The 25092-nt window shown below is 38.7% G+C and overlaps 1 protein-coding gene across 2 annotated transcripts in view; it reads left to right on the top strand.

Moving 5' to 3' along the window:
• Positions 1-25092, top strand: part of LOC113154956 (retinoic acid receptor beta) — a 161177-nt gene that overhangs the window by 90335 nt on the left and 45750 nt on the right. For both annotated transcript variants that reach the window (XM_026349404.1, XM_026349403.1), the window contains one exon: positions 8866-9014. In XM_026349404.1, the coding sequence (XP_026205189.1) occupies positions 8866-9014 (149 nt within the window). The remainder of the gene's footprint in view (positions 1-8865; positions 9015-25092) is intronic.

The raw sequence follows: 25092 nt of genomic DNA, 5'->3' as shown, positions 1-25092 counted from the left end.
GTGTATTAATCAGTTAATCATTCAGTTGTTTAAGCTGATGGTATAAAAGTTTTAATTTTATGACTTCACTAAATGTCACACAGCACATACAGTATATTTCAGTGTCAAACTAGAACTTTCATTGTCTTTCGTGGCACAGAAGCTGCACACTGAGGTAGGTTTGATTTGCCATGAACTTTGACAAGCGTAATACATATGCTGAAGCCAAGTGGGATAGAAGACGAGACTATCGACTCTTCCTTCTTCTCTCTCGGCCTGTTCAGATGCATGTTTGCCTTTGCTGCTGTTGGACAGGGCACCCCTGCCCTTTTCCTGTTTGAATAAGCCACTATTACAATTAGACTTTGATTTGAAAAAACTTCTCCCAGGGTCATTGAAATGTTGCTTTATTAATTTATTTATTCAGCATATTGGAAACCTCCAGGGTGTTAATTAGCCGCATTGACGAGTCAGCCATTAATGCACTTCCTCTTCCAGTTTAGATGCTAATTAAGAGTGATCAAGGACCTCCTTTACACAGATAAAATGGGCTTTGCTGCTGAGAAATTGCTATCCACCATTCCCACACTGTTGTTAGAAAAAATTTCACAATAAAAGCACTAGGTCGTTTTCATCAAAACAGCCAGAGAGAAGAAAGCTGCGTCATTTAGAAGCACTGCTGCTGTTGTGACATAAAAAGACATGAGTGTGGTGTTCCGGCACGATATGTATCATACAGCTGATGCGCTTTATGGGATAATTGGGGCCTTTTTGTCTCTGAGGCTTAAGCGCTTCTGATATGGACATGAAAGGCCATTAGCACAGCTTGCACACCAGGCTAATTTAGTGGGCGTGTAAAATAAAAGGTGGATGGGGGGACATAAAAAGCTGTGTACAACAGTGAAGTGAAAGGAGAGCTGTCTGATGCCAGGTATGTTTAATGGACGTGATTAGGATCCCACAAGGTTTTCACTGATCCTGTGTATCGGCAGTGTTGCCTTTTAATAACTATCAAAACACCGTAGCAGACTATAAAGATAAACGTTTATCTTAAATGTTTGAATTCTCTAAGAATGATTCATTTTGAACTTCTTATATCATCATTATTAACCTCCAGAAACCTTAAAACATTTAAACATTTAGCTTCACTGTTTTTGGTCAAATTCTTTGGCCTGAATTTAACTTTAGTTATGTTTCAAAAACAGAGCAGTTACAGTTATTTGGATATATTTTTTAATTTTTTATTAAGACAAGACATTAGAAAAAAAACTATAATATATATAATAAAAATAATGGAATGGAATAAAACAATAAACCAATTTACACAAAATGTAAAACAAAATTTAAAAATTTGAATAAATAGATTGAATAGAAGATTCAATTTAATGGGTAACAGCAGTATACAGGCATTTCAAAGTTGATACCACAGTATAATATTGTAAACAGATATAAGAAGGTCAATAATTAATGTCAACACCGACATTCATTAATGCAGCAGCCTCCACCTATGGATGTTAACAGTACATACATAAAACACTTCTATTGTCTTATAACTAAATAATAATGTGTTATATATAAATAATAATGTATAATATATAAATAATAATGTGTCATATGCAAGCATCTACATGCTGCCTACGTATACACTTAAAGTGTTATTGTATAATAATACTCAGTGACAAGCAGACAACCAGTTTTTAAGTCTCGATTTAGTTTGGAGTATGCTTTCCAGGGTTTGATCCAGTAAGCAGACGTGAATCAGACCTAGAGAGAGGTGTGGACCCGTGAGAACGTAGCAGCAGACCAGATGTAAACCAACACTTTGAAATGTTTGACACTCAGGAAGCCAGTGCAAAGATCTGAGAAGCTTACCGCTTTATTGCATTTTATTGGTCTTGTTGAGGGCTCATGGCTGCAGCACTGTGAATCAGCTGCTGCTGCCTGATATGGAAAGACACTTGTACAGTAGTCAGGCCTACTCCTGTAACAGAAAAAAACAAAAAACAAAAACATGAAGGAATTTGTTGAAGTCTTTAATTGTTGGTGTATTTTGAGGTGATTTTTGTATTATTGTTGACATTTGATTTAAATAGAGTTTGTAACTATAAGGTCCTAGCTTTAGTATGTTATCTTTAACATCATGGACACAAGGTGACTTGTAATTATTCTTAATTGGGACCAAAAGCATTGCATTCAGTTTTATGTTTGATTTTGATCAACTTTAAACCTGCAACATGTGATTCTCTTTGCACTTTTTATTCATTTATGTAAATCTCAATTAGAATTTTGTAAATTTGACACTAACACTAACTCACCCCTCTTTTCTCAGTCTTCTGAAATAACATGTTAAAATAAACTTATTCTGATATTTATTATTATTTGTTTGTTACCCAAAATAACTAACAACTTTTAGAAAGTCACATAAAATAGAAAGAGAGAAGTGTGTGGCAAAACTGAATGAACTGAAATTGAAATCAATTTTTTTTTAATTATTTTTATTATTTATTATATATGAATACTACATTTCTTTATTATCTGGAGTATGAGCAAAAGTAACGACTTCAGTCTAAAAATGAAAAACCTACAAAAGCAAATAAAGCAGTCCTGTAAAATGTCAGGCTTAATGTTGCTCTAGAGTGTGAAAGGATGTTTAAAATGTGTGTGTGTCTAATGGTTTAAAATGATTTAAACCAATGGTTTTTTTATTAAATAAAAAAAAAAGAAAGAAGTTAGATTTCATAAAATTTTAACAGCTTCAACATAAAACAATTTGTATGCTTTTCTGTCCCTCACAGTATTGAGGATATTTTGTAGTTTTTCCTTTAACATGCATTGCTTTGTATTTTTCTTTTGTTTGCCACAATTATCCCAAAGCTCTACTATGGGCTCTGTGCTTTAAAGGTTACAAATGTCTCTATAAGAATAAGAAATCTCTCGCCTTTCAACAAACCTTATTCCTCCCCCCTCTGCCCCTGTGTTCCTTCCCTCAGCTTTCTCATCTGTCGCCTGCTTTTATGGCTTGTCTTAGCGTCTCCTTGGGTTTTTATGGAAGCTTTCAAGTAGCCTGTGCCTGTTGCCTTTCACCGTGTACAGTCGGAGGGCTTTCCTTCCCCTTCAATGTGTAGCTTGACTGTGATGCTGCCCTCACCCCAGGGTCGTTGTGAGGTCACAGAGGTGATTAGAAAGAGGGACTGGTTAGGGGTTTGGTCATATGACTGCCTGGGAATCTCCTCACTACAGTCATACAATAATTCAGAGTTTGTTTTGGGAGGTTCATTCGAATATCTGATGAAAAACACCACTCTCCACCCCCAGGTCATCCTCTTCCATCTCCCACCAGACAAATTACTGTCACTGTGTGTAAACTCTTCCATATAATGCAGTGGACATCCACTTCCAGTGTGGTGCTGCTTGGATAAACCTTTCTGTGACTGGGTCTACTGTATGCGAGCTATGCGCACCAGAGAAAATTTCATTTCCAGATTAGAACATCAGCTGAGCGAAGAAGGAGGAAGAGGAGGAGTGACAAGAGGGGCTGTTTAATATCCCTCTAATCACCCTGTGGCTATGCCCACTACTCCACACGCAAATCTACACAGCCTTCTCACTAACCAAATACCCCGAGGAGTGTCAGAGAATGCTTCTTGTCTTTTGCGTCTCTCTCTTCCACCCGCTCCTAATTTTACTTGTTTTTTTTTCTTTCTTCCTGTTTCTAGTGATCTGTTATAATTTGTCTGGTTTGATCCAATCAACTGTGATTTATAGCTTTAAAGTTTAATTGTTTTTTATTTAAACTAAGCCTTGGATTTGAAGTCAACCTTTCCTTCCCTTATTTGCAGCACAAACACAGCTCTGTCCTCATTTCGAAAGCAGCGTCATTGTGTTGAAGTGCCTGTGTGCTGCGACAGACTTTGCTTCAGGTTTTTTGCCATCTGTTGGCCTGTATGGACCATGTGGCCAGAGTTTTACATGTCAATGGATTTCAGAGTAGGGGAATTGGATATAAGGACACAGAGGGTCACGGTGCGGATAGACGATGCCGCAGTTCTGCAGATGATTCCTACGTTACCTGGAAGTAAACTCACATTCGATGTGTGTTAAGGCTCTTTTAAATGTGCTGTAGTGTAGAGAAATAATACATATATTCAAGCTAAAATGCTCCAAAGGTTCAGTTCAAAGACAGGCAAGCATAGGTTTGGTTGTCTTTGTCAAAAGCATTGGAGGTGGATGGAATGCTATTTGTAGTGACATTAAAATCCAGCGGCATCATTCTTTCCACAGGCAATATCCTCAGGATAATGCAGAGACTTCATTATGGACAGAAAATATGTGTTAGAAATTATAATTGAGAAAAATTTTATTATTATTTCTTTTTTGTGCTTTATTTAACTTTTAAAGGAATTCATTTCATTTCAGCCTTGCTGTAGTGCAGATGATGCTTACTGTAAGCTGTAGAATGAATTACAATATGTGAATATGTTCACACAAATTAATAATCACCACTTTAAAACCATAGATGATAAAACAGTCATTAAAACAAATTAAAAACAAAGTTGCACTATATATAGTGCAACTTTGTTTTTAATTTGTATATATATATATATATATATATATATATATATTATTATTATTACTACAACATTATATAATTAATGTGATGTGTGTAATGTTTAGTATGTATAGTAAAAAGCTCTACAGTGCATTTTAGCTTCTTTTCAACTGAATTGCCTAATTGTAAATTATTACTACTAACAGGTGGTGTACATAACACTTGTACTGCTTCTCTGTCCACTTGCAGAAACTAAACTAAAGTTGCTTTTTGTCTGTTAGACTTTTTTTATCATGTAGCCTATACATTATGCCAGTTTGTGTGACAATAAAGCAGAGTCTTGTACGATCAAATTTTAACTACCTAAGTACAAGACCCAACCCTTCACCTACAGTTATCGCTAAATGAAATTCACTCACAGCAGTTAATGCAAGACCTGCAACCAGACCTGTAGCCTATGCCAACTTTAGCAGGATGTACACACATCAGCCTGAACATTAACATCACATTTGTTAGAGTACCCAGTCCACCACCACATAAAAAACACCACTTAGTGTTACTGATCAGTGTAGTCAGTCAGTCAGTCGAGATTGGATCACCATCTGTCTGGATCTTGCTGAGAGGCAATTCCTGCAGTCATGAAGAAGAATGACTGTAAAGGAACTTTTTGCATAAATCTGATTGTTTTGCTAATAAAATAATTAAATATTATTTATTTACTGTAATTTATATTGTTCTTTTTATTTTGCTTGGCTCATGGTCCACGGCAAGTCAAGGTCTGCATGTCCATTTTCCACTGGATCCCCTTCCTCACACAAATTAATTTGTACCAAGCTTGAGACCAGCATTCTGGTCAGTTTTAACATTAATTGCATTTATAGAGGTACAAATACATGACTTGTGGTGAATATAGCAATGGTAGCAGTAGGACTTCTTGATCTTATATATTATAAAGTAAAATACCAGCAGTGTTATCAGATCAAGACATGATGAGATTTATCAGATTCAAGAGGAAAATTTGCTTTCGTCAGATATGTGTTTTTTCTGACCTCGCCCTACATACTGATAATTTAACAAAAGCTGCTATCAGTGACTCTGTATATCACTGTTGTGCTCATGTCAGAAACCTCCGTCCCAGTTGAAAGACCAATCAAAAGAGCTGTTTTCTCTAGTCCTTCCCCTCATTCAGGCCCACAGCTTCCAGCAGGGAGTGTGTGCTTTCCTGTTTGACCCCACTGGCAGGTTCAGCCAGAGGCTAAGGGTTCAGCAGCCGCCACAGCCACACATTTTTGTCTGCCTACTCTTAAGCCATACTTGCCATGTGTGCTTGTCTGTCACCAGTCTTTATTCATCTAATGGAGCTTTCTATGTTTGTTAACATGCAGGAAGTCGACTCAAAGTTTAATCACGCAGAAAATGGAAAAAGGTTTCCCTGCACCTGGTATGGCCTCTACACCACACACATACACACACACACTGAGGGGTATAATGCATCTACGTTTATGAGTCCCATCTGTCTGCAGGTGGTCACACTGCCTCCAAGACACAGGCATGAGTTTCAAATAGGCTGCAGGGCTGAATTGTTGGCGCTGCCTCTCGTCAGTGTGGGACTACCCAGCCGTCACAAATGCTCCAAAGGCATTTTAGTAGGAAAAGTATTTTTCCTCTAGATGTATGCTAAAGTGTGCCGCACCATCTGGGGATGGCTGAAATACATTGTTTTTGTGCTCCAGTAGTCATACATCCTCATCAGCATCTAGCGTGAACACTGTTACACTTATGACATGTTGGATATGGAAGGTTCTATGATATGATTTTTGGTTTTCTCTGCATAGACAGGAGGAAATGTGAGTATTGTGCTCGTGATGAAAATGAGCCACTTCTTTTATGTGATGAAACCTACGGACTGTTCTTTGAGTGATCATGGTTTTAGGAATTTAGTATGATCCAATTTTTTTACATCATGGTGAGGCTCTTGCATGTGTAGAATTCAATTCCACTAAAGGGAAAATAGTAAGGTTGTGTGAAATGTGTGAAAAAAAAAAAGAACAACTCAAGGATTTACAAAAAAATGATTTACTTTTTCTAATCAGGTTGTACACCTATGCCTAAGGATTTACAACCAACATGTAAAATTTGAATTTCTTTTCTAGACAGCCAGTAAGAAGATGCTTGTACTAATCTGTGTCCCAGTTCAGTGATAGTGTATACAGCATGTAATGTGTGTGTGCTGTAACTCAGGTGGTAGAGCAGTTGTCCACCGAACCCTGGGGTTAGTGGTTCGATTCCTAGTTCCTCCTAGTGTGTGCCCTTAGACAAGACACAGAAACCCAGCAGCAGGGCCGATAAGCACTGTCTGGCAGCTGTCCAACCACAATTTCCCCAAGGGAATAAATAAAGAAAAAATTTTACTCAATGTTCTTGCATTGTATTTATAGGTGTCAAAGTGCAGCTTTTGCATGCCACCGCCAATTGAACTTCACAACAAAAAAAATATTTATATTCCCAAACAGTTAGTCCTCCAGGAATTGTTTTAGCACTATCCACGTGTTGCACTGTGCTTCGTCACAGCTGTGACTTCGTTTTCCATTTCCTTTGTGCACAATAATCTTTTATTCTGGGAAACGTCTGCTTGCTGTAGATGCTCCAGTAGAAGCTGATTTATCAAATACTTACATCTAAAAAACTCTGAATGTTGATTTAGTTTCATTGTTATATTTGTGCTTAGATACATTTTCCACACTTCCTCTGCTGTCTTTGAAGTCAGACCACTGACTTTTAGTCCGCCTATTGTCTCGCCATACATCTCAGTTATGTGCAAGTTGCTCCTGACAGCTCTCTGCCAGTAAAGCAGAGAAAGCATTTGGTCTATTTGACCTGACCTGAATGAAAGCAAATGTCTGTCTGTCCTCATTAATGAAACCAGGTTAGACTGCAGTTGTTGAAGGAAGAACATGGCTTCACTTTTCCAACTAGAATGATTCACTCTCAGACGAAAAGCGCTTGAACTTCACAGCAGCAAACTTTCTAACACTGCACCATTATGTCAGCTTTATGCAAGTGGACTTAAAGATTCTGCAAAAGCAGTTTATGCTGTAACTTTCACAACAAGTCACACAGCCATCCTGCAGCAAAAATTGCTCCCTAAGTTCAAATAAGTGTGAGAATAAATTGATTTATAAATAATCTCCTAATTAACTTTGCTGGTCATCCCTTTTTACAGAGGTAACATTTATCCTCAAGTACAGTACTGTATGTAATTTGATAAATCTTCATCTGAGACACTGAAGCTGCCAGATGCAAAGCTAAAAGTCAACATATGCAAAAAGTCATACATAGCTGAATGAAGCAGAAGATTAGATTCAACCATCAGGGAATTCCATGAAAGTACAAAGGTTCAATAAGAGCTTGTCCCCTACCATCAGTAATTGAGTTTACCCTGATGAAGTACGGAAGAATGTAATTGAATCAGCTCAGATGCTGGAGAGACTCTATGCAGATAGGTTGTAGTTTTGTAGGCAACATACATTTAAGTATGGTATATTTTCTCTGCATGGTGCTGGCAGGGATTTGATTGAATCATTATCAGCAACTTTTTACTCCGAATAAGTTGTCACTCATAAAACCATGGCAGCATTATGACAGATTTTGTACATTTTGGGTTTGTTAATAATATTGATTGTATGTACTTAGATAAATATAATGTAAAACAACTTTCCCACCAGATCTGACCTGGTGTAAAAAGTGCAAAATGTTGCCACAGACCGCAGTTTGGCCTATAATAAAATGCATCAGTTAAACTGGTAACTTAAAGTTAGATTCTCATCACTAGTAGTGCTGTGGAGCAGAAAGTGTAATTATGCACCAACAAAGGCAGTGAGTGCAATATAAATTTTCTTTACTTATTGCTTTTAATAGTTTTCATAGAGCTCAAACCTTTCTTTTGGTTCTGTTAGATTTTAGAGTAGGCTAACTCATGCTAATGCAGACGATGACCATATTTATTTTTGTTTAGCACCATAATGTATTCTAATTAAAAAAAAACTGGTCGTGAAGGATTTGGTCTTAAGCCTGTATATTGAACAGTAGGAGCATGTAGGAGCATATCTACACTTACTAATGTAAACTCCTTCTGTGGAGTACTAGCAAACTAATTGATTGATGTGTAAAATCCAGTATCCAGGCCTGTAAAAGTTTGAGAAAAAGCTCATATTGCAGCAGAGCAGTTCTTAGTATTTATTATTTTAAATGTGACTCCTCCTTAATGGTCAGTGTATCATTCACTCATTTGAAAACAACCTTCTTCACTCTCTTCCTATGTTTCCAATTCTCTGCAGCCATTGAAACACAAAGCACCAGTTCTGAGGAGCTTGTCCCCAGCCCTCCATCCCCACCACCCCCTCCCAGAGTCTACAAGCCCTGCTTCGTCTGCCAGGACAAGTCCTCTGGATACCACTATGGTGTCAGTGCTTGTGAGGGCTGCAAGGTAGGACTCCTGTACCTCATAATTGCTTCTATTTAGTCTATTGAGAGGAGAAACTGAGAGCTTTGGTTTTATCTGTTGTGGTTTTATACTGGTATATTTTAAAGTAATATTTAAATTTTAATTCTGAACTGCTGAAGAAAAGTGCTAAATTTGGATTCAGTTTTGTGAACATGTTTTTACTGTATCACTTCATGTTAGTTCACCAAACTGATTTCAGGAGTTGCAATAAAAATACAATTCAATTCAATTCAATTTATTTGTATAGTGCTTTTTACAATTGACATTGTCACAAAGCAGCTTTACACAAGCAAAGAAACTATGGAAGTTTACACGAACAAAAAGACATATTGTTGATCAAGTTCAGCAACTACTATTACCAACATCAACAATAATAATCATTTTACCTTAGCCACTGAGTCAAGAACAAGTCAAGAAGTGCTTTGAGCGAGCTCTGACCATGCGGCTACATAGTGACAACCATGACAACCCTGACAATGGTTGCACTGAAGCAGAGCTGAAAGGTCCAGGAAATCCCAGTAATTGGACCTTTTCTTTTTTTTTTTTTTTCAAATGTAAAATGTCCTGCTTAGTATCTTGGTCCAAATTATGAAAAAGAAATTAAGATGTCCTTATTTTAAATTTTTGTCATGTGTTTGAAACTAACTAACTAAATAAAGTTGTTATACTGGGACATAAATGTTATATTATAATTACGTATTTTATTATAAATCACATGCAACAAGAGAAGTTGCAGGAATTTCAATGATTTATGACAGAAAAAGCTACACCTGCAGGTTTGACTCCACTGACAGATAGTTTCTTGTCTTATAAAAAGTTTGGAAGGCACAAAACCACAGCGAATTAAGATGAGGTAGGATAGCCATCTTGCACAACAAGCCAAAACTTGTGCACTCAGCTCTTGTTGAGCAGTGTTCTGTCTGATTTTAGACTGGGTTTTTATGTATTTGAGTTTGTGTTAATAATGAAAACAGGCCTATATCCAAATAAAAAGTGTGGAACAAGTCTCAGGTCAGTTCATTTAGTCTTCAAAAAACATATCTTCTCTTTTACCCAGAGGTAACTGCAGTTGGTTTTATTAATGCTGGTTTTTCACTGCCGATTAAATCCACCAGTTAAATTCTGTATACCTCAGTTGTATTGGTTGTAACTGCAGAAGACAGTCCAAATACAGTTAAAACTAAAGTTTTGTGTTGTAAACAGCTATTGGAAATTGAGAAAATATATATTCACAAATTGGGTGAACTGCTCACGACAGTGCCTCTGTCTCCGTCTGCCATTTTCAAATGTTCTACTTTTAGAAAGCATCTGATTTGGCAGCACTTATTCTGTCTTGTCTTCTTCTACTTACAGCAGCTGTTGCTAGGCAACTACTCACACCCACATGTACCTCGACACATATATTAATAAACACTATATATGCAGTAGGCTGGTGAGTGAGTAAAGATTAACACTATTGTATTGGTGTATTAGTGGTAATAGTAATGAATTAATGGACATTTCAGCGAGAATACCATGTGTCCCCTCAGACAAACTGTTTAACTGTCTCCTAGAAAAGGCAGTTTGCTCCTATGCAGCTAGACTGTGGTGTGATGTCCTCTGTCAGTAAATGAAGCAGTGGTATACCATTAATCCTTTTGGAGTTTGGCTGGGAGGTGGTGATCAGCTCACTCACCAGGCTCTGGGGTAAAAATAAGTTCTCTGTGGACTCCCAGTACTGTATAAGGCTCATCGTAAAGGCTGTCAGGACATCTGACCTCACTGCTCTGGCCCGCATTTGATATTTTAAACAAAGTAATAATTGTCAGTTTTATTATTGTTCACAAAAATGAGCAGTTCAGTATGTACACAACAGCTCAGTGTATGAATATCATCACATGGCTGTGGGTCTGAGCACCGTGGGTACACTGTGTTTTTCTAATGCAGGGCTCCAGACTGCAACCATTTACGGTACATGCAGTTGTATTTTGAGACCAGTGTGACCAATTTTTTTAAACTATGTTTCACCAGCACAAGTAACCAATCTAAACATTTAATCATTGTATATCATGTGTACCGTGTCTTTTCCCTAAGTTCTCTTACTTGGCCCTTTGGTAGCAATAAAACAATCTACAGATTCATATTTCAAAAGATAAGATGATTCAGACACCCCAGTGCCACCATAGTCACAGATTTGACTTTGAAGACAGTTCAGACTTGACAGTGGATACTCAAACTGAACTGACCCATTGATAACTGAAAGGTGTGGAAACAAATTTAGAAATCATGTAATGTACAGGTAGGGTACAGTCAGTTAAGTCAAACTTTTTGCTAAATGGGTATAATTGCTTTTCAAAACATGACTACTACAAACCACAGTATAAATATATTTGTTGGGTTTGTTTATAAGTTTATCATCCTCACTCTTGACAGACAGAAATGTGCAGCCCGATCCATACTGTAGTTCAGACAAGGCATTAACCCTCAGTTGAGAGGGTGTTGTTCCTCTTTACTGTTGCCCAGCGCTTGTTCCTAGGGGATTAGTTGTTGGTTCTCTATAATCTTTTATGGTCTTGACCTTACTACACAAAATTTAGTGAAGGCTTCATTGGTTCTTAACCAATGAAGCTTTCTGGATAGAAGGTGAAACATCAAGTCCAGTTGCTACCGATAAACAATACAGGTAATATAGGTAAGATGCACTGACGGGCTAGATCCGTTCCACCCTTCAAACCAAAACAATCACACAAAGCCTCCAGTCCAGCTCAGTCTCCAGAGTGTGTGTGTTAATGTGACGTTAGTTTGTAGTACAGTATATGAATGACACTGAGTGCTTGGAGGACTGTGTTACGGCTCAAAGTACTGTACATCCACAAGTTAACAAGGTGATTACAGTCAAAACACACTACATCTCAGTGTGTCTTAGTCTAAGTAATCAGGTTGTCGATCAATATTTAGTGTACCAAAGGAGAACCAAATGATGGTTCTGACCACAAATAACTAGTAACACCAAGTTTGTAAGAGCTTGTCAGGTCAGTGTTCCATAACTAAAGAAGAAGGACGAAAGTTTGACATGTTGAAATGATCAATTTTAGAATAATTTCTCATGTGACATACAAAAGGAGACATTTTTGTACATCATAATTATTATACAGTCCATGTGTCAACACTGAAAGCAATCCACCAATCAGTGACATTGTGACAAGGAGGAAATGTCATTCACTAAATTCAAGAATCTTACTGAATTTGTTAACAGCCTGGTTCAAGCAATTTAAGGCTCATAGAATTGTCAGTAAGGAGCAGCCGAGCTGTGAGAAGACAAGCTTTGAATGAGGTCACAACTGTATCTGTCTCCACTCACTCTAAACAGAAAAAACAGTTCATGGCAGCATGGCCTTGATTTTAGTGACATCCTGACTCCAGGATTAAGCAGCGGATTATGCATTATTTTCCTTGTGCTGTGTTTCTGTCTCCCAGGAGAAGGCGTTGTTTTGTGTGGCTCAAGGGGCAGGACCCTTCTATTGGATAGATGCAACCAAGCGTACTCTACAGCTGTAGGCTTTTAGCCAACAAGAAGAACATTTTACTGCCCTGTGAATGTGCCAATTAGAGCCATAAATAGACTCAAAGACAGGCAGAGGGAGTGAGTACTGTGTTACGTAGTGTGAAGCGCTTTTCAGAGAAAACTCTTGCACATGCACAGTCACAAGCACACGCATATGCATTGAAGTATTACAGTCACACTGTACAGGCCCCTTCCAGATCTGTAATGAACTGTTTTAAGTAATGAATTTCCATATTTTAGTTGTCAGAAGTTTAGTCTAACGCTGACAAATTCCAAGAAACTGTAATGTAATCTTTGTCCATTAATTAGATTGTTCCCTTCACCTTCACCTTTTTATAAAGAAATCTATAAAAAACTAAGTGAGTTAGTTTTACATCATAAAAATTTAAATCTAACTCTTAACTGAAGAAACTAGCTCAGTACAGGATCCTACGCTGACTGGGAGTAATTACAGACAGATTTGCTTCCCTTTGACATTTGTCAGTTGACATTTTATTTACATTTTTATTTGACATGAAGAACATACAGAAGTAAATTTAAATCATATTATTGTACAGAACATGAAAGTATCTGCAATTTTAAGCACCAGTGACAGATTTACTGTGTGGACAGACCTGATTTGAATTGTTAAAAAATGGTGCAGGCATATGGCCCAACAGAGGCACATGCATATGCAGATTCATCTGTTGACCCAAAGTCAAGGCAGCCTTCACATTCAGTCACCCCTGCACTTCCTACCTGGGTGACATTTTTAACAGCGTCCTTCTCAAAACTCCAGATGAAAACTCTCCTGTAAAGACGCCACAGGGAATCAGAACAGCCTAAAACTACATCTGAGTGTAATGTCCATGCTGTTTACTGTAACGGCCTCTCAGATTTTCAGTCAAGCAATGCAGGAATGAAGACAAATCTGAGTGTAAGCAATATTCTTGTCTTGATATTTGACTTTCAATTTCAATTTCTGTAGTTAATGTTTCACTGTTATACGATTGCACTTGAGTTCTCACGGAAGTTCTCACGGAGGAGGAAACTTTAAATTGTAACATCACTGTTTGACATACACCTTCCTAGGTAAACATGCTGGCACTTATTTTGATTCTCAAAGTGAGACTGTTTAATAAAACATTTATTAATTTACTATGTGCAATGTGAAATAGTCAGACATACAGAATATAAACATTATTAATTGTTTTTAGGTGGAGGTGATTGGAGTGGAGAGAGGGCCTAAAATTTGAAGTTTTAGATTTTTCTTTATTAAGACAGAGCTGTCTTAATAAAGTAAGTGTCAGAATCCAACCATAAACTTTATAAACACAAGAGTCACAAAAGTAATTGTTGTAAAAGATCAGATATTTTTGCAGATAGAAAACATTAAAGAATACATTGAAATATGAAATATTGTAAAAAAAAAAATTACACTCCCTACAAAAGCACATTTGTTTGTTGCAGTTTGGTTGTATAAAATATTTATTATTTTTGTTATTGACTGCTGTTAACTCTGCAAATTAATTTCAATGTAAGCAGGTAGATGTTTCTTGCCAGAATTGCTCATCTTTTCCACTCATGATTCAGCCAGGGCAGTGCTATAACAGCCTAGACTGTAGAAGAACTGTAAGTCATCAATACTGTCTGTGTGAATACTGAATAATACTTTTCAAGTAGGTGTAAAAGTGCTTTGAGTACCGATAAGGTGGAAAAACTGTACAAACCAAAAATTAAAAAACATTTACCATTTAGTCTTAAAGCAAGTGAGAAATATTGCACAAGTAATGTGGACAGGGACGTCCGTGGGGCAGTACAGAGCTATTTGTATCAATGTTAGAGTGGAAATGTGATGAACTTGCACAGGGTCCTTTTTTCAAATCATTCAAAAACACAGCCATTATTCTAATGATGAGATTAATAAGAATGCGTGCAGCATTGGCCTGTCTGCTCCTCTTGTCCTAAACTGACAGCTTTTATAGATACACACTGCCAACGATGTTACATTTTCTACATGTGAAAAGGGCTTATTCAGTATGTACTTTTATCAAGTCTACAGCCCTACAGGGACAGTTTTATTCACTTCCACTATACTGAGGTGGAGACAGAGATCTCATGGATAAATATCTCAGTACCTGGACAAATAAAGGATTTGGATCAGCAGATACCAGCACAGCACTTTAGAAAATGACAACCTAACATTGTTTAGCATAAGCCCTGAAATGTCCAAAAAGAAAGATGTTTATGTGTGTCGTCAGTGCTGACAGGCCTTTAGGGAAGAAGACAAAACTGGAGCCATGAGCCACTCACACTCACACTCACACACACACACACACACACACACACACACACACACACACACACACACACACACACACACATACACACACCCCTCCTTTTGCTTGTTGGGTCCTGAGGCGTTGACACAGTGGGATTAGTTTGATGGAACTGGTTTGACAAGCGGGGGACCATAACCTCTTTAAATAAAACACAATTCAGAATGCTCACAGTGGAAAAGAAACACTTCTCTTTCTGAGTCCCCAACCCCTCTCTGAATTCTCTGCTTGTCCTCAAACCCACATGCAGACATTGAAATGAGGAATAAACTCACAGATAGCTACCCACAAATACAACTTTTTACCCAAGCAGAATTTAGAGATTTTTTTACGGAACCTACAAGAGACCTGGTGTATTTATTATGTACTTTCAACAAATGCATTTTTTTCCACAAAGAAAACAACTTGTAAATGTCTAGAGTGCATAGAACTGAGCTGAGTGTTATGTAGCAGTGAACCAAAAGGGAGGTAAATGATGAAAAGATCGATAATCACTTTTATGTCTGGACATAAACTTTTTTTATATTTACATTTCATAAATAGCTCAACCATAGTACCATAGTAACCATAATAATACAGCATTTGACAAAAATCTGCATTTGCACCCAGATTTAATCACCCATATGAGGATGGATTTTCTGTTGAGTCCTGTTCCTCTCAAGGTTTCTTCCTGTTGCCTTCCCAGAGAGTTTTTCCTTGCCACCGTTGCCCTTGGCTTATTCATCAGGGACAATCTAATTATTATGATTCATACTCATTCACTGTTCATGTAAACTTCCACAGTTTCTTTGGTTGTGTAAAGCTGCTTTGTGACAATGTCAATTGTAAAAAGCGTTATACAAATAAAATTGAATTGAATTTACATTTGTCAAAATTACACAGAAAAAGTGGTTTTATTGTGGCCAAAGTGGCATAGTGTTGGTCTTTTTGTAAATGTGTGTATTTGTGTTAAATTGTTGGTATCCTTTTATTAGAGAAAGAAAAACTCACAATGATCACTGAAATAACTTGAAACTGTCTTCTCCAGACTGCATGTTTGTAGCGCCAAATCACAACAGAAGTCATCTAAAGGCACTTTACAATGTAAGGTTTAAGACCTTACATAGTATAATGGTATAAAAAATATATATAGAGAAAACTTAATAATCCCATTTGAGCAAGCTTTATGCAACAGTGGAGAGGAAAAGCTTCCTTCAGAACCAGCAGAACCAGGCCCATGGTGGGCGGCCATCTGCCTCAATCGGTTGGGATGACTGGAAAGAAGAGAGGGAAAAGAACAGCAGGCAACAAAAAACAACAACAAGCAGCAAAGATCAGGACTCATTGAAGGCCACATGAGTTCTTAGTCATTCTTGGGTGTTTTGGGTTATTATCCTGTTGGAGAGCAATGATGTGTGACAGTTGGCAGGACATTTTACTCAATGTGCTCATTCTGCTCATTTGTGAACATGTCATTTGCCAAAGAAATTCCAGTTCTGTCTCATCTGTTCAAAGGGCCTTCTCAATAGGAGTTTTCTCACTGTTATCTAATTTGCTTTCAACAGTGGAATCCCCCTCAGTCGTCCTCCATTAGGCCCACTTACTATTTGTATTATCTGCCTCTTCAATTTGTCATAAATTTTCCTTGTATGACCACGTCCAGGGAGGTTGGCTATAGTCATGTGGAATTTAAGCTTCTGAATATTATGTGCAACTGTAGTCACATTGTTCCTGTTCCTAATGTTGCTTAGGAACATCAAGTTCCTTGGAAATGGTCTGATAGCCTATATATTGAACAAATGTTTTTTCTAATCTCCTGAGACAACTCTTCTCCTTCTGTTCTGTGTGGTACACACCATGATATTAAACAGCACCAGACTACTTGTCACCCTCTAAATAGGCAGTCTGACTAGTTTGAAAACACTTGGTGGTGCTAATCACAGGACATACTTTAGTTTAACATGTATGGTCAATTTATTTAACATCTTTTCCAGGGGTACCATAATTTTTGTCTAGGCCAGTTTTATTAGTTTGTTTGTTTTTGTTTCTTTTTTTCTTCTTTTCTTATTATTTTATCATCATCATCATCATCATCATCAACAACAACAACAATAACAATAACAACAACAACAACAACAACAACAACAACAACAATAATAATAATTATTATTATTATTATTGATATGTTATTAATTCCTGTGGGAAAATTCTTTGTGGACAGGCTGCCCCACACTTAGACATGTAGTTGGGAGTGATCGTGGCCCCAAAGCCGTAGTCGTTCTTCAATTAATTTTTAGTAAATCATTATTTAGTACTACTTTTGTTAAGTTCACGTTATTTTAGTGACCATTTGTTTTTTCTTCACAGTTGTCCATGTCTGTAAATAAAACATTTAGAAATCAGTTTTTAAAAGGAATAAATTTAGAAATAGGTAATCAGTCGGCCATGAGGTTTGTGAAGAATTATGACAAAAAAACAACAACCTTAAACTGAACTTTTTTATAGGAGCATTTCCTATTGTTTTGAAGGAATAATTGTGTAGTTGTTGTGTGACGTTGATGTTGTTCTACTTTGTTTTGGAAGTGCTGTTCACAGCATGGAACCCTCCTGTTGTCAGAGGGTATCTTACACACCGGTTTGAGAGACATCCCACTTATTATCAGAGAGAGATAAAAAGGACTATGAATATACCTTCTTAGTAAAACAATGAATTATGCAGGAGTTTTTAAATTTGGTAACAAGATTATGTGCGCATTTTTCTGCTTCTTTGATACACAAATTTTGGGATCTGTGCCCACAATCTGTTTAAAACTAGTAGTAACTATGTAGGTATAATTAGGAGTAAAATGTAGTTTAGTTGTCAATCACATAAAAAAGTCATGATGTTGTAGGTGAGTATTTGCTTCCCAACTATACCACTGCCTATATACCCAACAGTGCTTGTTCTAGGAGATCCTCCTTAGATTCCTCCTTAGGTGACTGGAAAGACAACAAGCAGCAAAGATCAGGACTCATGGAAGGCCACATGAGTTCTTAGTCATTCTTGGGTGTTTTGGGTTATTATCCTGTTGGAGAACAATGACCTGTGACAGTAGGCAGCACATTTTACTCAATGTGCTCATTCTGCTCATTTGTGAACATTTCATTTGCCAAAAAATTCCAGTTCTGTCTCATCTGTTCAAAGGGTGCTTTCAACAGTGGAGTCCCCCTCAGTTGTCCTCCATTAGGGCCCACTTTGGCTCAAACAGTGACTGATGATGCAATCTGATACTGATGTTTGATGATCCCCAAGGGGAAATTTAGGTGTTGCAGCAGCCATTACACACAAAAACATTTGAACATTGAGTAACATGGTCTACACAACAATACACGAGACACAGTACAAGAATAACACAGAGAATAGACAGTAATAACAACTAAACACACAGTAGGACTTGAATGTAAAGTGACTAAGTTACACATTGTTAAACCATCAGCGTGGACACTGACTCTCTGTCAGGGAGTCATTGTACAGGCTGATGGCTGTTGGCACAAATGACTTCCTGAACCGTTCCTTGTCACAGCGGAGCTGGAGAAGTCTCTGACTAAAACTGCTCCGCTGTTTGACAAGTGTGCTGTGGAGAGGATGTGAGCTGTTCTCCATGATGCTCAGCAGTTTGTGCAGCATCCTCCTCTCCACCACCTGCTCTAAAGGTTCCAGAGGAGCCCCCAGCACAGAGCCAGCTTTCCTGATCAGCTTGTTCAGTTTCTTAGTGTCGCTGGCTCTGATGCTGCTGCCCCAGGAGACGACAGCAAAGAATATTGCACTGGCTACAACAGACTGGTAGAAGATCTGCAGCATCTTGTTGCACACATTAAAGGACCTGAGCTCCCTCAGGAAGTAGAGTCTACTCTGTCCCTTCCTGTATACAGCCTCTGTGTTGAACTTCCAGTCCAGTCTGTTGTCCAGGTGAACTCCCAGGTATTTGTACCTCTCCACCACCTCCACCTTCTCACCCAGAATGGACACAGTGTCAAAGTTTTCTTCCTCCTGAAGTCCACAACCATCTCCTTGGTCTTGCTTACATTCAAGGTGAGATGATTGTTCCCACACCACTTCACAAAGCTGTCCACCAGACCTCTGTACTCGGTCTCCTCCCCACCGCTGATACACCCAACCACTGCAGAGTCATCTGAGAATTTCTGCAGATGGCAGGACTCAGTGTTGTACTGAAAGTCTGAGGTGTACAGGGTGAAGAGGAAAGGTGAGAGGACAGTCCCCTGAGGTGCTCCTGTGCTACTGACCACCCGCTCAGACTCACATCCCTGCAGTCGTACAAACTGTGGTCTGTCTGTCAGGTAGTCAGTGATCCAGGAGGCTGTGGAGGAGTCTACCTGCATCTTCAGGAGCTTCTCTCTCAGCAGGACAGGCTGTATGGTGTTAAAGGCACTAGAGAAATCAAAGAATGTGATCCTCACAGTGCTGTTAGCCTTGTCCAGGTGTGAGAGAGCTCGCTGAAGCAGGTAGACAATAGCATCATCTACTCCAACCTGGGGACGATAGGCAAACTGCAGTGGGTCTAGTAATGTCTCAACCTGAGGTCTGAAATGAGTCAGAACCAGTCTCTCCAGGACCTTCATGATGTGTGAGGTGAGGGCGACTGTTCTGTAATCATTTAGAGCAGAAGGAGATGAGGTTTTTGGAACTGGCGTCAGACATGATGTCTTCCAGACCTTTGGCACCTGCTCCATTCTCAGGCTCAGGTTGAAGAGGTGCTGTAGAATCCCAGAGAGCTGCTCAGAAAACAGGCCTTCAGGACTCTGGGGCTGACACCATCAGGTCCTGCTGCCTTATTCTGGTACAGCTTCTCCAGCTGCCTCTTCACCTGGCTGCTGGTCACTGACAGATGGGTAGGGGAGGTGGGTATGGTAGAGGAAGAGGAGGGCGGTGACGGTGGGATCATTTCTTCTGCAAGAGTTCCTGTGACGGGTGTGGTTTTATGACCGTCACTGATGTTCCTTGTAGGATGGGTGTGGGGGGGCAGCTGTGGAGACAATGTTCTGTCTGTGAGTCTGACAGAGGAGGGGGAGGAGGAGGAGGGTGCAGCAGAATGTCTGGAGGTGGAGGAGGGGGAGAGGGAGGACGGTAGTGCTGTAAAACTGTTGAAAAAATGGTTCAACTCGTTGGCTTTGTCCAGGTTCCCTTCTACCTGGTTCCCCTTCTCCTTGAAGCCAGTGATCTTCTTCATTCCAGACCACACATGCTTCATGTTGTTCTGCTGGAGTTGGTTCTCCAGCTTCCTACTGTACGCGTCCTTACTCTTACCTATAATCTCTTCTATTTGCTACTTGTCTGTTAGCGTTACTGTCTATTCCCAACTATACCACTGCCTATATACCCAGCAGTGCTTAATCTAGGAGATCCTCCTAAGATTCTTTTAGCCTCCTCCCCCCTTGTGCTTTTCATATCTTTATTTACTCCCCGCTGTCTGCTGCTGTTGCACGACGCAGATGACAACAGCCCAGTTGAGCTGCATGGGGAGATAGAGAGTGAAAAAAGGACATGGATCTGCGGTGGCCTTTATCTGCCTGTCACCATTATCTACACAGCTCCCCTTGGTGCTAACACACACTCCTTAATGTGATTTGTCAACACTATACACAATTAAAAAAACCCAAGCGCTAATAGAGAGAAGAAATCAGAACGAGAGGGTCCGTGCCACAGAGGTGCGACGGGAAATAGATATGATTGTTAAGCTGCAACAGCCGTGCTCTCCCTGCAGTGCAGTCTGCTGCTCAGCTGGTGAAACAGCCTTGTGTCATGTCACAATGGCCAGTTGAAAAGCAGCACTTGGGTTTTGCATGTGTGTTGTGTTTATTAGCTAGAGTGTGACTGAATGTTTCGACAGAGCTCAGGTTGTGGAGAATGTGTGGAGTTAACGAACAGCATGAGAAGTGTCCTCTCAAATATATCTGTGGAGAGTGACTTGCTGTTTGAAGAATACATACTTTGTACTGTGTGTCAAATTAGCACTCCTCTGGGACAGGACAGGATTCTTTTTGCAGGTTGCAAAATACAGAGCACACCTTTTTTCTTATTTTTTTTTACTTTTTTTTGTTTTTTTTTACAAAGTTACTATTAGAAATAAGTTGTAACCAGGCAACCACCAAATTACTGTCCTTAGTCTAACTGCAATTTAAATGTTTATTCAAACACCTATATCACCTAGAGATTCATCCTTTATCTAAACATCTTGTTAAAGCATTTACAGCAGGAGCACCAACAATGGCTAGGGGCTTTCAGGGCACCACAAAACACTCAGCTAAAAAGACTCTCTGATTTTTAAACAGGTGTCCTGTACTGTAAATGATGGCCCTTTAGTGTTTTAGTTGTATGTGGTATTTTTTTTCCTGGAAATTACCTAGACGAGTATCTATAATAAGCAGATTTGTGTCCTAGATTCCTGGATTTGGCAAAAAATGTAGAATAGATTCATCACAACACTTTTTTCTACTATGAGTCCTTATGATGACAAAAAAGTCCTTAGTAAGTCATACGATATGAGATTAATAACAGGTGGGAATCATATCAGTGTAAGACATGGAAACAATGTGGCAAGATACTTTGTTGGTTTGAAGATATTCGACTGACAGATTTGTCTATTAAAAAACATTTGTAAATGTGCAAATAAGACCAAATAATATACAGTGTAAAGAGATATGCCCTATGCAACCTATGCAGCCACAATATTACACATAGATTGTCAAGCAATACCTCACATGATGTGGAAGCTATTAAAAAATAATTCACTCCTATATTCTTATTAAAATAATTGAATACATGTCATCTAAAATTCCAGTTTAACATAGGCATACATTTTATTTTAAAATGTATGCCTACATGAGATAAAAAGTATTGAAGACAAGTTATAAAATAACACTTTAATTAAAATGTTCCTAATAAATTTATTAATATCAATACTAATGAATTAAAATGGTCTCTAAATCAGTGGGAATGTGAGCGGAGTAAGTTAGGTTCTGTTGTTCGTCTCGCTCAGTCAGCTAAGCAGGCAACTCAGAGGTCTCTACAACTGAATATGTTTTACATTCCACTTCAAACTAAAACCACAGTAATATGGCCTGCATCCTGAGTCACAGCCACGGAATATTTTTCTTTCTCCAAATGTCACCAGAGGGCCTTTGTAGCTTTTTATCTAAAAGTATTGTGGGTTCTAATATTCATAAACTGCAAGATAAATTATTTACACATATACTGTGTTACTTGGCTCAGGGAGTCCACATTCACATAGGGGCCTAATACAAATTTAAGGTAACAAGAAATGTGTGTGGCGAGATGAGGGGATTCAGTGGTGCAAAGCACGTTTGGATAAGTGAAAATGTGTGAAAGTATTATGTTTGTTGGATGAAGTGTAAGCTAAGTCAAACTATGGGGCTGTGGAGTTCATGGAGAAATTCAAAAGCAGCACAGTGAGAGAGTGAGTACTATTAGAGTAGACCTGTGGCCATGATGTAGTTTAGTGAAACAGTCTGGACTGGTAATGGTAATCTTGAGTCTCATAAAACGCTGTTTACCGTACTGTTCAGTCCAGTTGTTTTATGGCTTATTTTCATATCCTCACTGCCTTGCACTGACGTTGTCAAAACAAATCTTTTTTTTTTTTTGGGCTTTGTTAAAATGAATGGGACAGGTTAGCAACAGATCAAAATTTTGGATTGAATGTGTTAATGTGTAAGTGAGCAGAATGGAGGCCTCCCAATCAAAGAGTGAGAGAGCGTAAAGATGGCTTTTGATCGCTCTGGAGGCCCCCGCCAGGTCTGGGGACCGAAAGACGAGCGCTAAATGGCGAGCAGCAAACTAAAGAATAGCCCCTCAGTGGGGCATCTGTGGAATACTTGGTGATCTGAAACCTCCTCATTCTCTCCTCCATTGTCTTTTAATGGCTCTCGCTCTCCAGTTCTCTGTCTCTGCTGCTATTCAGAGCAGGTTGTGTGAATCACACAGCTCCTCTGTCCGGGCCTCTCACAGGCTTTTTTCTTCCTCTTCTTGTCCTCATCCTTTGCACTTTTCTACTTATTTCTTGTTTGCCTTTCAGTCTCCCCTGTATCTCTGCATTTCAGGTGCTCAAATGGACAGATAATCACAGATTGGAGGGCAGTGTAGAGAGGAGGAGAAACAAAAGAAAAGAGTAGGGGGTTGAGAGAAGACTGTGTCTTGTTTTCCATGTTGTAGCTGTTGACTGCTGCTCTGTTTGTGCCTTATCTGTTGAGGTTTCACATTTGCCACAGTAACAATGCGGGCCTTTGTGCAGTCTAGGCTCCTGTCTTTTCCTCTTGTTCTGCTTTTCTTTTCAGTTGATATAGCAGGTTCACCTTATCATCAGCATTGTGATGGCTCACTGGAGAAAATGTATGGACATGGAATAGAAGATAAAAAGTTTTAATGATTTAATTTTTTTTTTTACCAAGCATTCAGTGTCAGCACATACAAATATTAACTATTATAAAGGGGGGCACAAACAGGCTCTAAATTACCTTTGCCCTCTGTTTAAAGGGTTAAACCTTTTCAAATGATGAAATGTTCTTGTTTTATAGGTTTTCCTTTTAAAAAACCTGCTTCACTCGTTATCCTCTTTTTCTAACTTATCTCTTTGCTTATAGCCACTGTGCCAGCCCAGACCTGTCTCTGAACTCTGTTGTGCCTGTCCAGTGAACTCCAGGTGCAAGAAATAGCCTAGACTAGATAAACTGGATAAATATCAACTACCCACTCTCCTCACTGTCTCCTCATTTTTCTGGAACCCCCCAGGGTCTCTAGCGTCCTCTCCACTTTCCACGGCAGTGATAAGATGTTGACACGATTAAGAGCGAAAGCTAATCCGCTGCTCCCTCTCTCTCTCTTTCTCTCTCCGCTCAGCTGTACTAAATGCTCAGCCAAAACAAAACACAGTGGCTGAACAGCCAGTGGATGGCTGGAGTGGAGAGAGAGATAGATAGAGGCAGAGGGAGGGAGGGAGTAAAAAGAGACTAGGTGGACAAGGGGTTGGATTGTAGCTAAATAATTAATGGACAGCACTTTCGTTTTTTAATCTGTAAATGAGAAGGCCTAAGACGGCAGGGCCGTCAGTCAGACACCCTATCCCCAGCCCATTAAGATAACAAGATGTTGGATAATGATCTCAGTTAAGGTGCATTTTATCAGTCCAGGGAGAAGTGGCCTTGTCTTCCAGGTGACTGGGCCTGTGTTCCATAATTTCCAGACATCACATCTCAACATGGCCTTACCTACAGAATGACATCAAGAGCTCTAGTATGACAACCCAGTCACCTGGGTATGATGACTGCAGTTGTCATTAACACAATGAAGATAAAGATAATAAACATTTTTTTGTCTAATTGAAATACTTGGTAATACTTGTCAAAGCCATTCTACACTATAGAAAATGAAATCCATATTGTGTGGCATAAATTAATTCTAGGTTGTTTTGGTTTGTCAGCAGTTAAAGTAAAAAGTGTGCCAACAAATCAAGCTTTCTTCACAGCACTGAATCGTGGCCATTTTTCACTTAGGTGAGCTCCATCTTCAAGTAACTGTGTGACTATTTAAACCACTGAGCTGCATCAGTCGTGATTGTGTTAAGAGTCACTTTAAAGGGTGACTCTTCCCTGCCAATTAAGATTATTTTGTTGATTTGAATTAAATTGTAGAACGCTGGTTTTACAGTCTTTTGTGTACAGTTTTGACAAAATGAGCCAGATTACACTGAATAAGGCTGAATATGTTAAATATAAATAAAAGATGTCAATGTTTTACAGACACTGTACTGATAACACTATAGTTTAATAATAATAAATATTTGTGCATCTTTGTCTCTATTTCATACATATTCACTGTTTATGTAAACTTCCATGGTTACTTTGGTTATGTAAAGCTGCTTTGCGACAATGTCAATTGTAAAAAGTGCTATACAAATAAAATTGAATTAAATTAAATTTAATTAAATTTAATTATTTGATCATCCTGTAAGAAGGTATACCAGAAACAGAGGCGGGTATGGCATGCTGCACAGGTCCCCAGCTAGATTCAAACTTATTTAAAATCTAAAATGGATAAATTCAAAGTCTAAACTTTATAAATTAAGCAAACAGACATCTTTCATTTTCAAACTTGTAGTCTTTACTGTAGGTCCAACACTGACCCATGTAACCTCAGCTGAGGACA

The sequence above is a fragment of the Anabas testudineus genome, chromosome 11 (genome assembly GCF_900324465.2).
Source record: "Anabas testudineus chromosome 11, fAnaTes1.2, whole genome shotgun sequence".
NCBI classification, from domain to species: Eukaryota; Metazoa; Chordata; class Actinopteri; order Anabantiformes; family Anabantidae; genus Anabas; species Anabas testudineus.
Note: the sequence above shows the minus strand (reverse complement) of the source record. Positions and strands in the feature narration are given on the sequence as shown.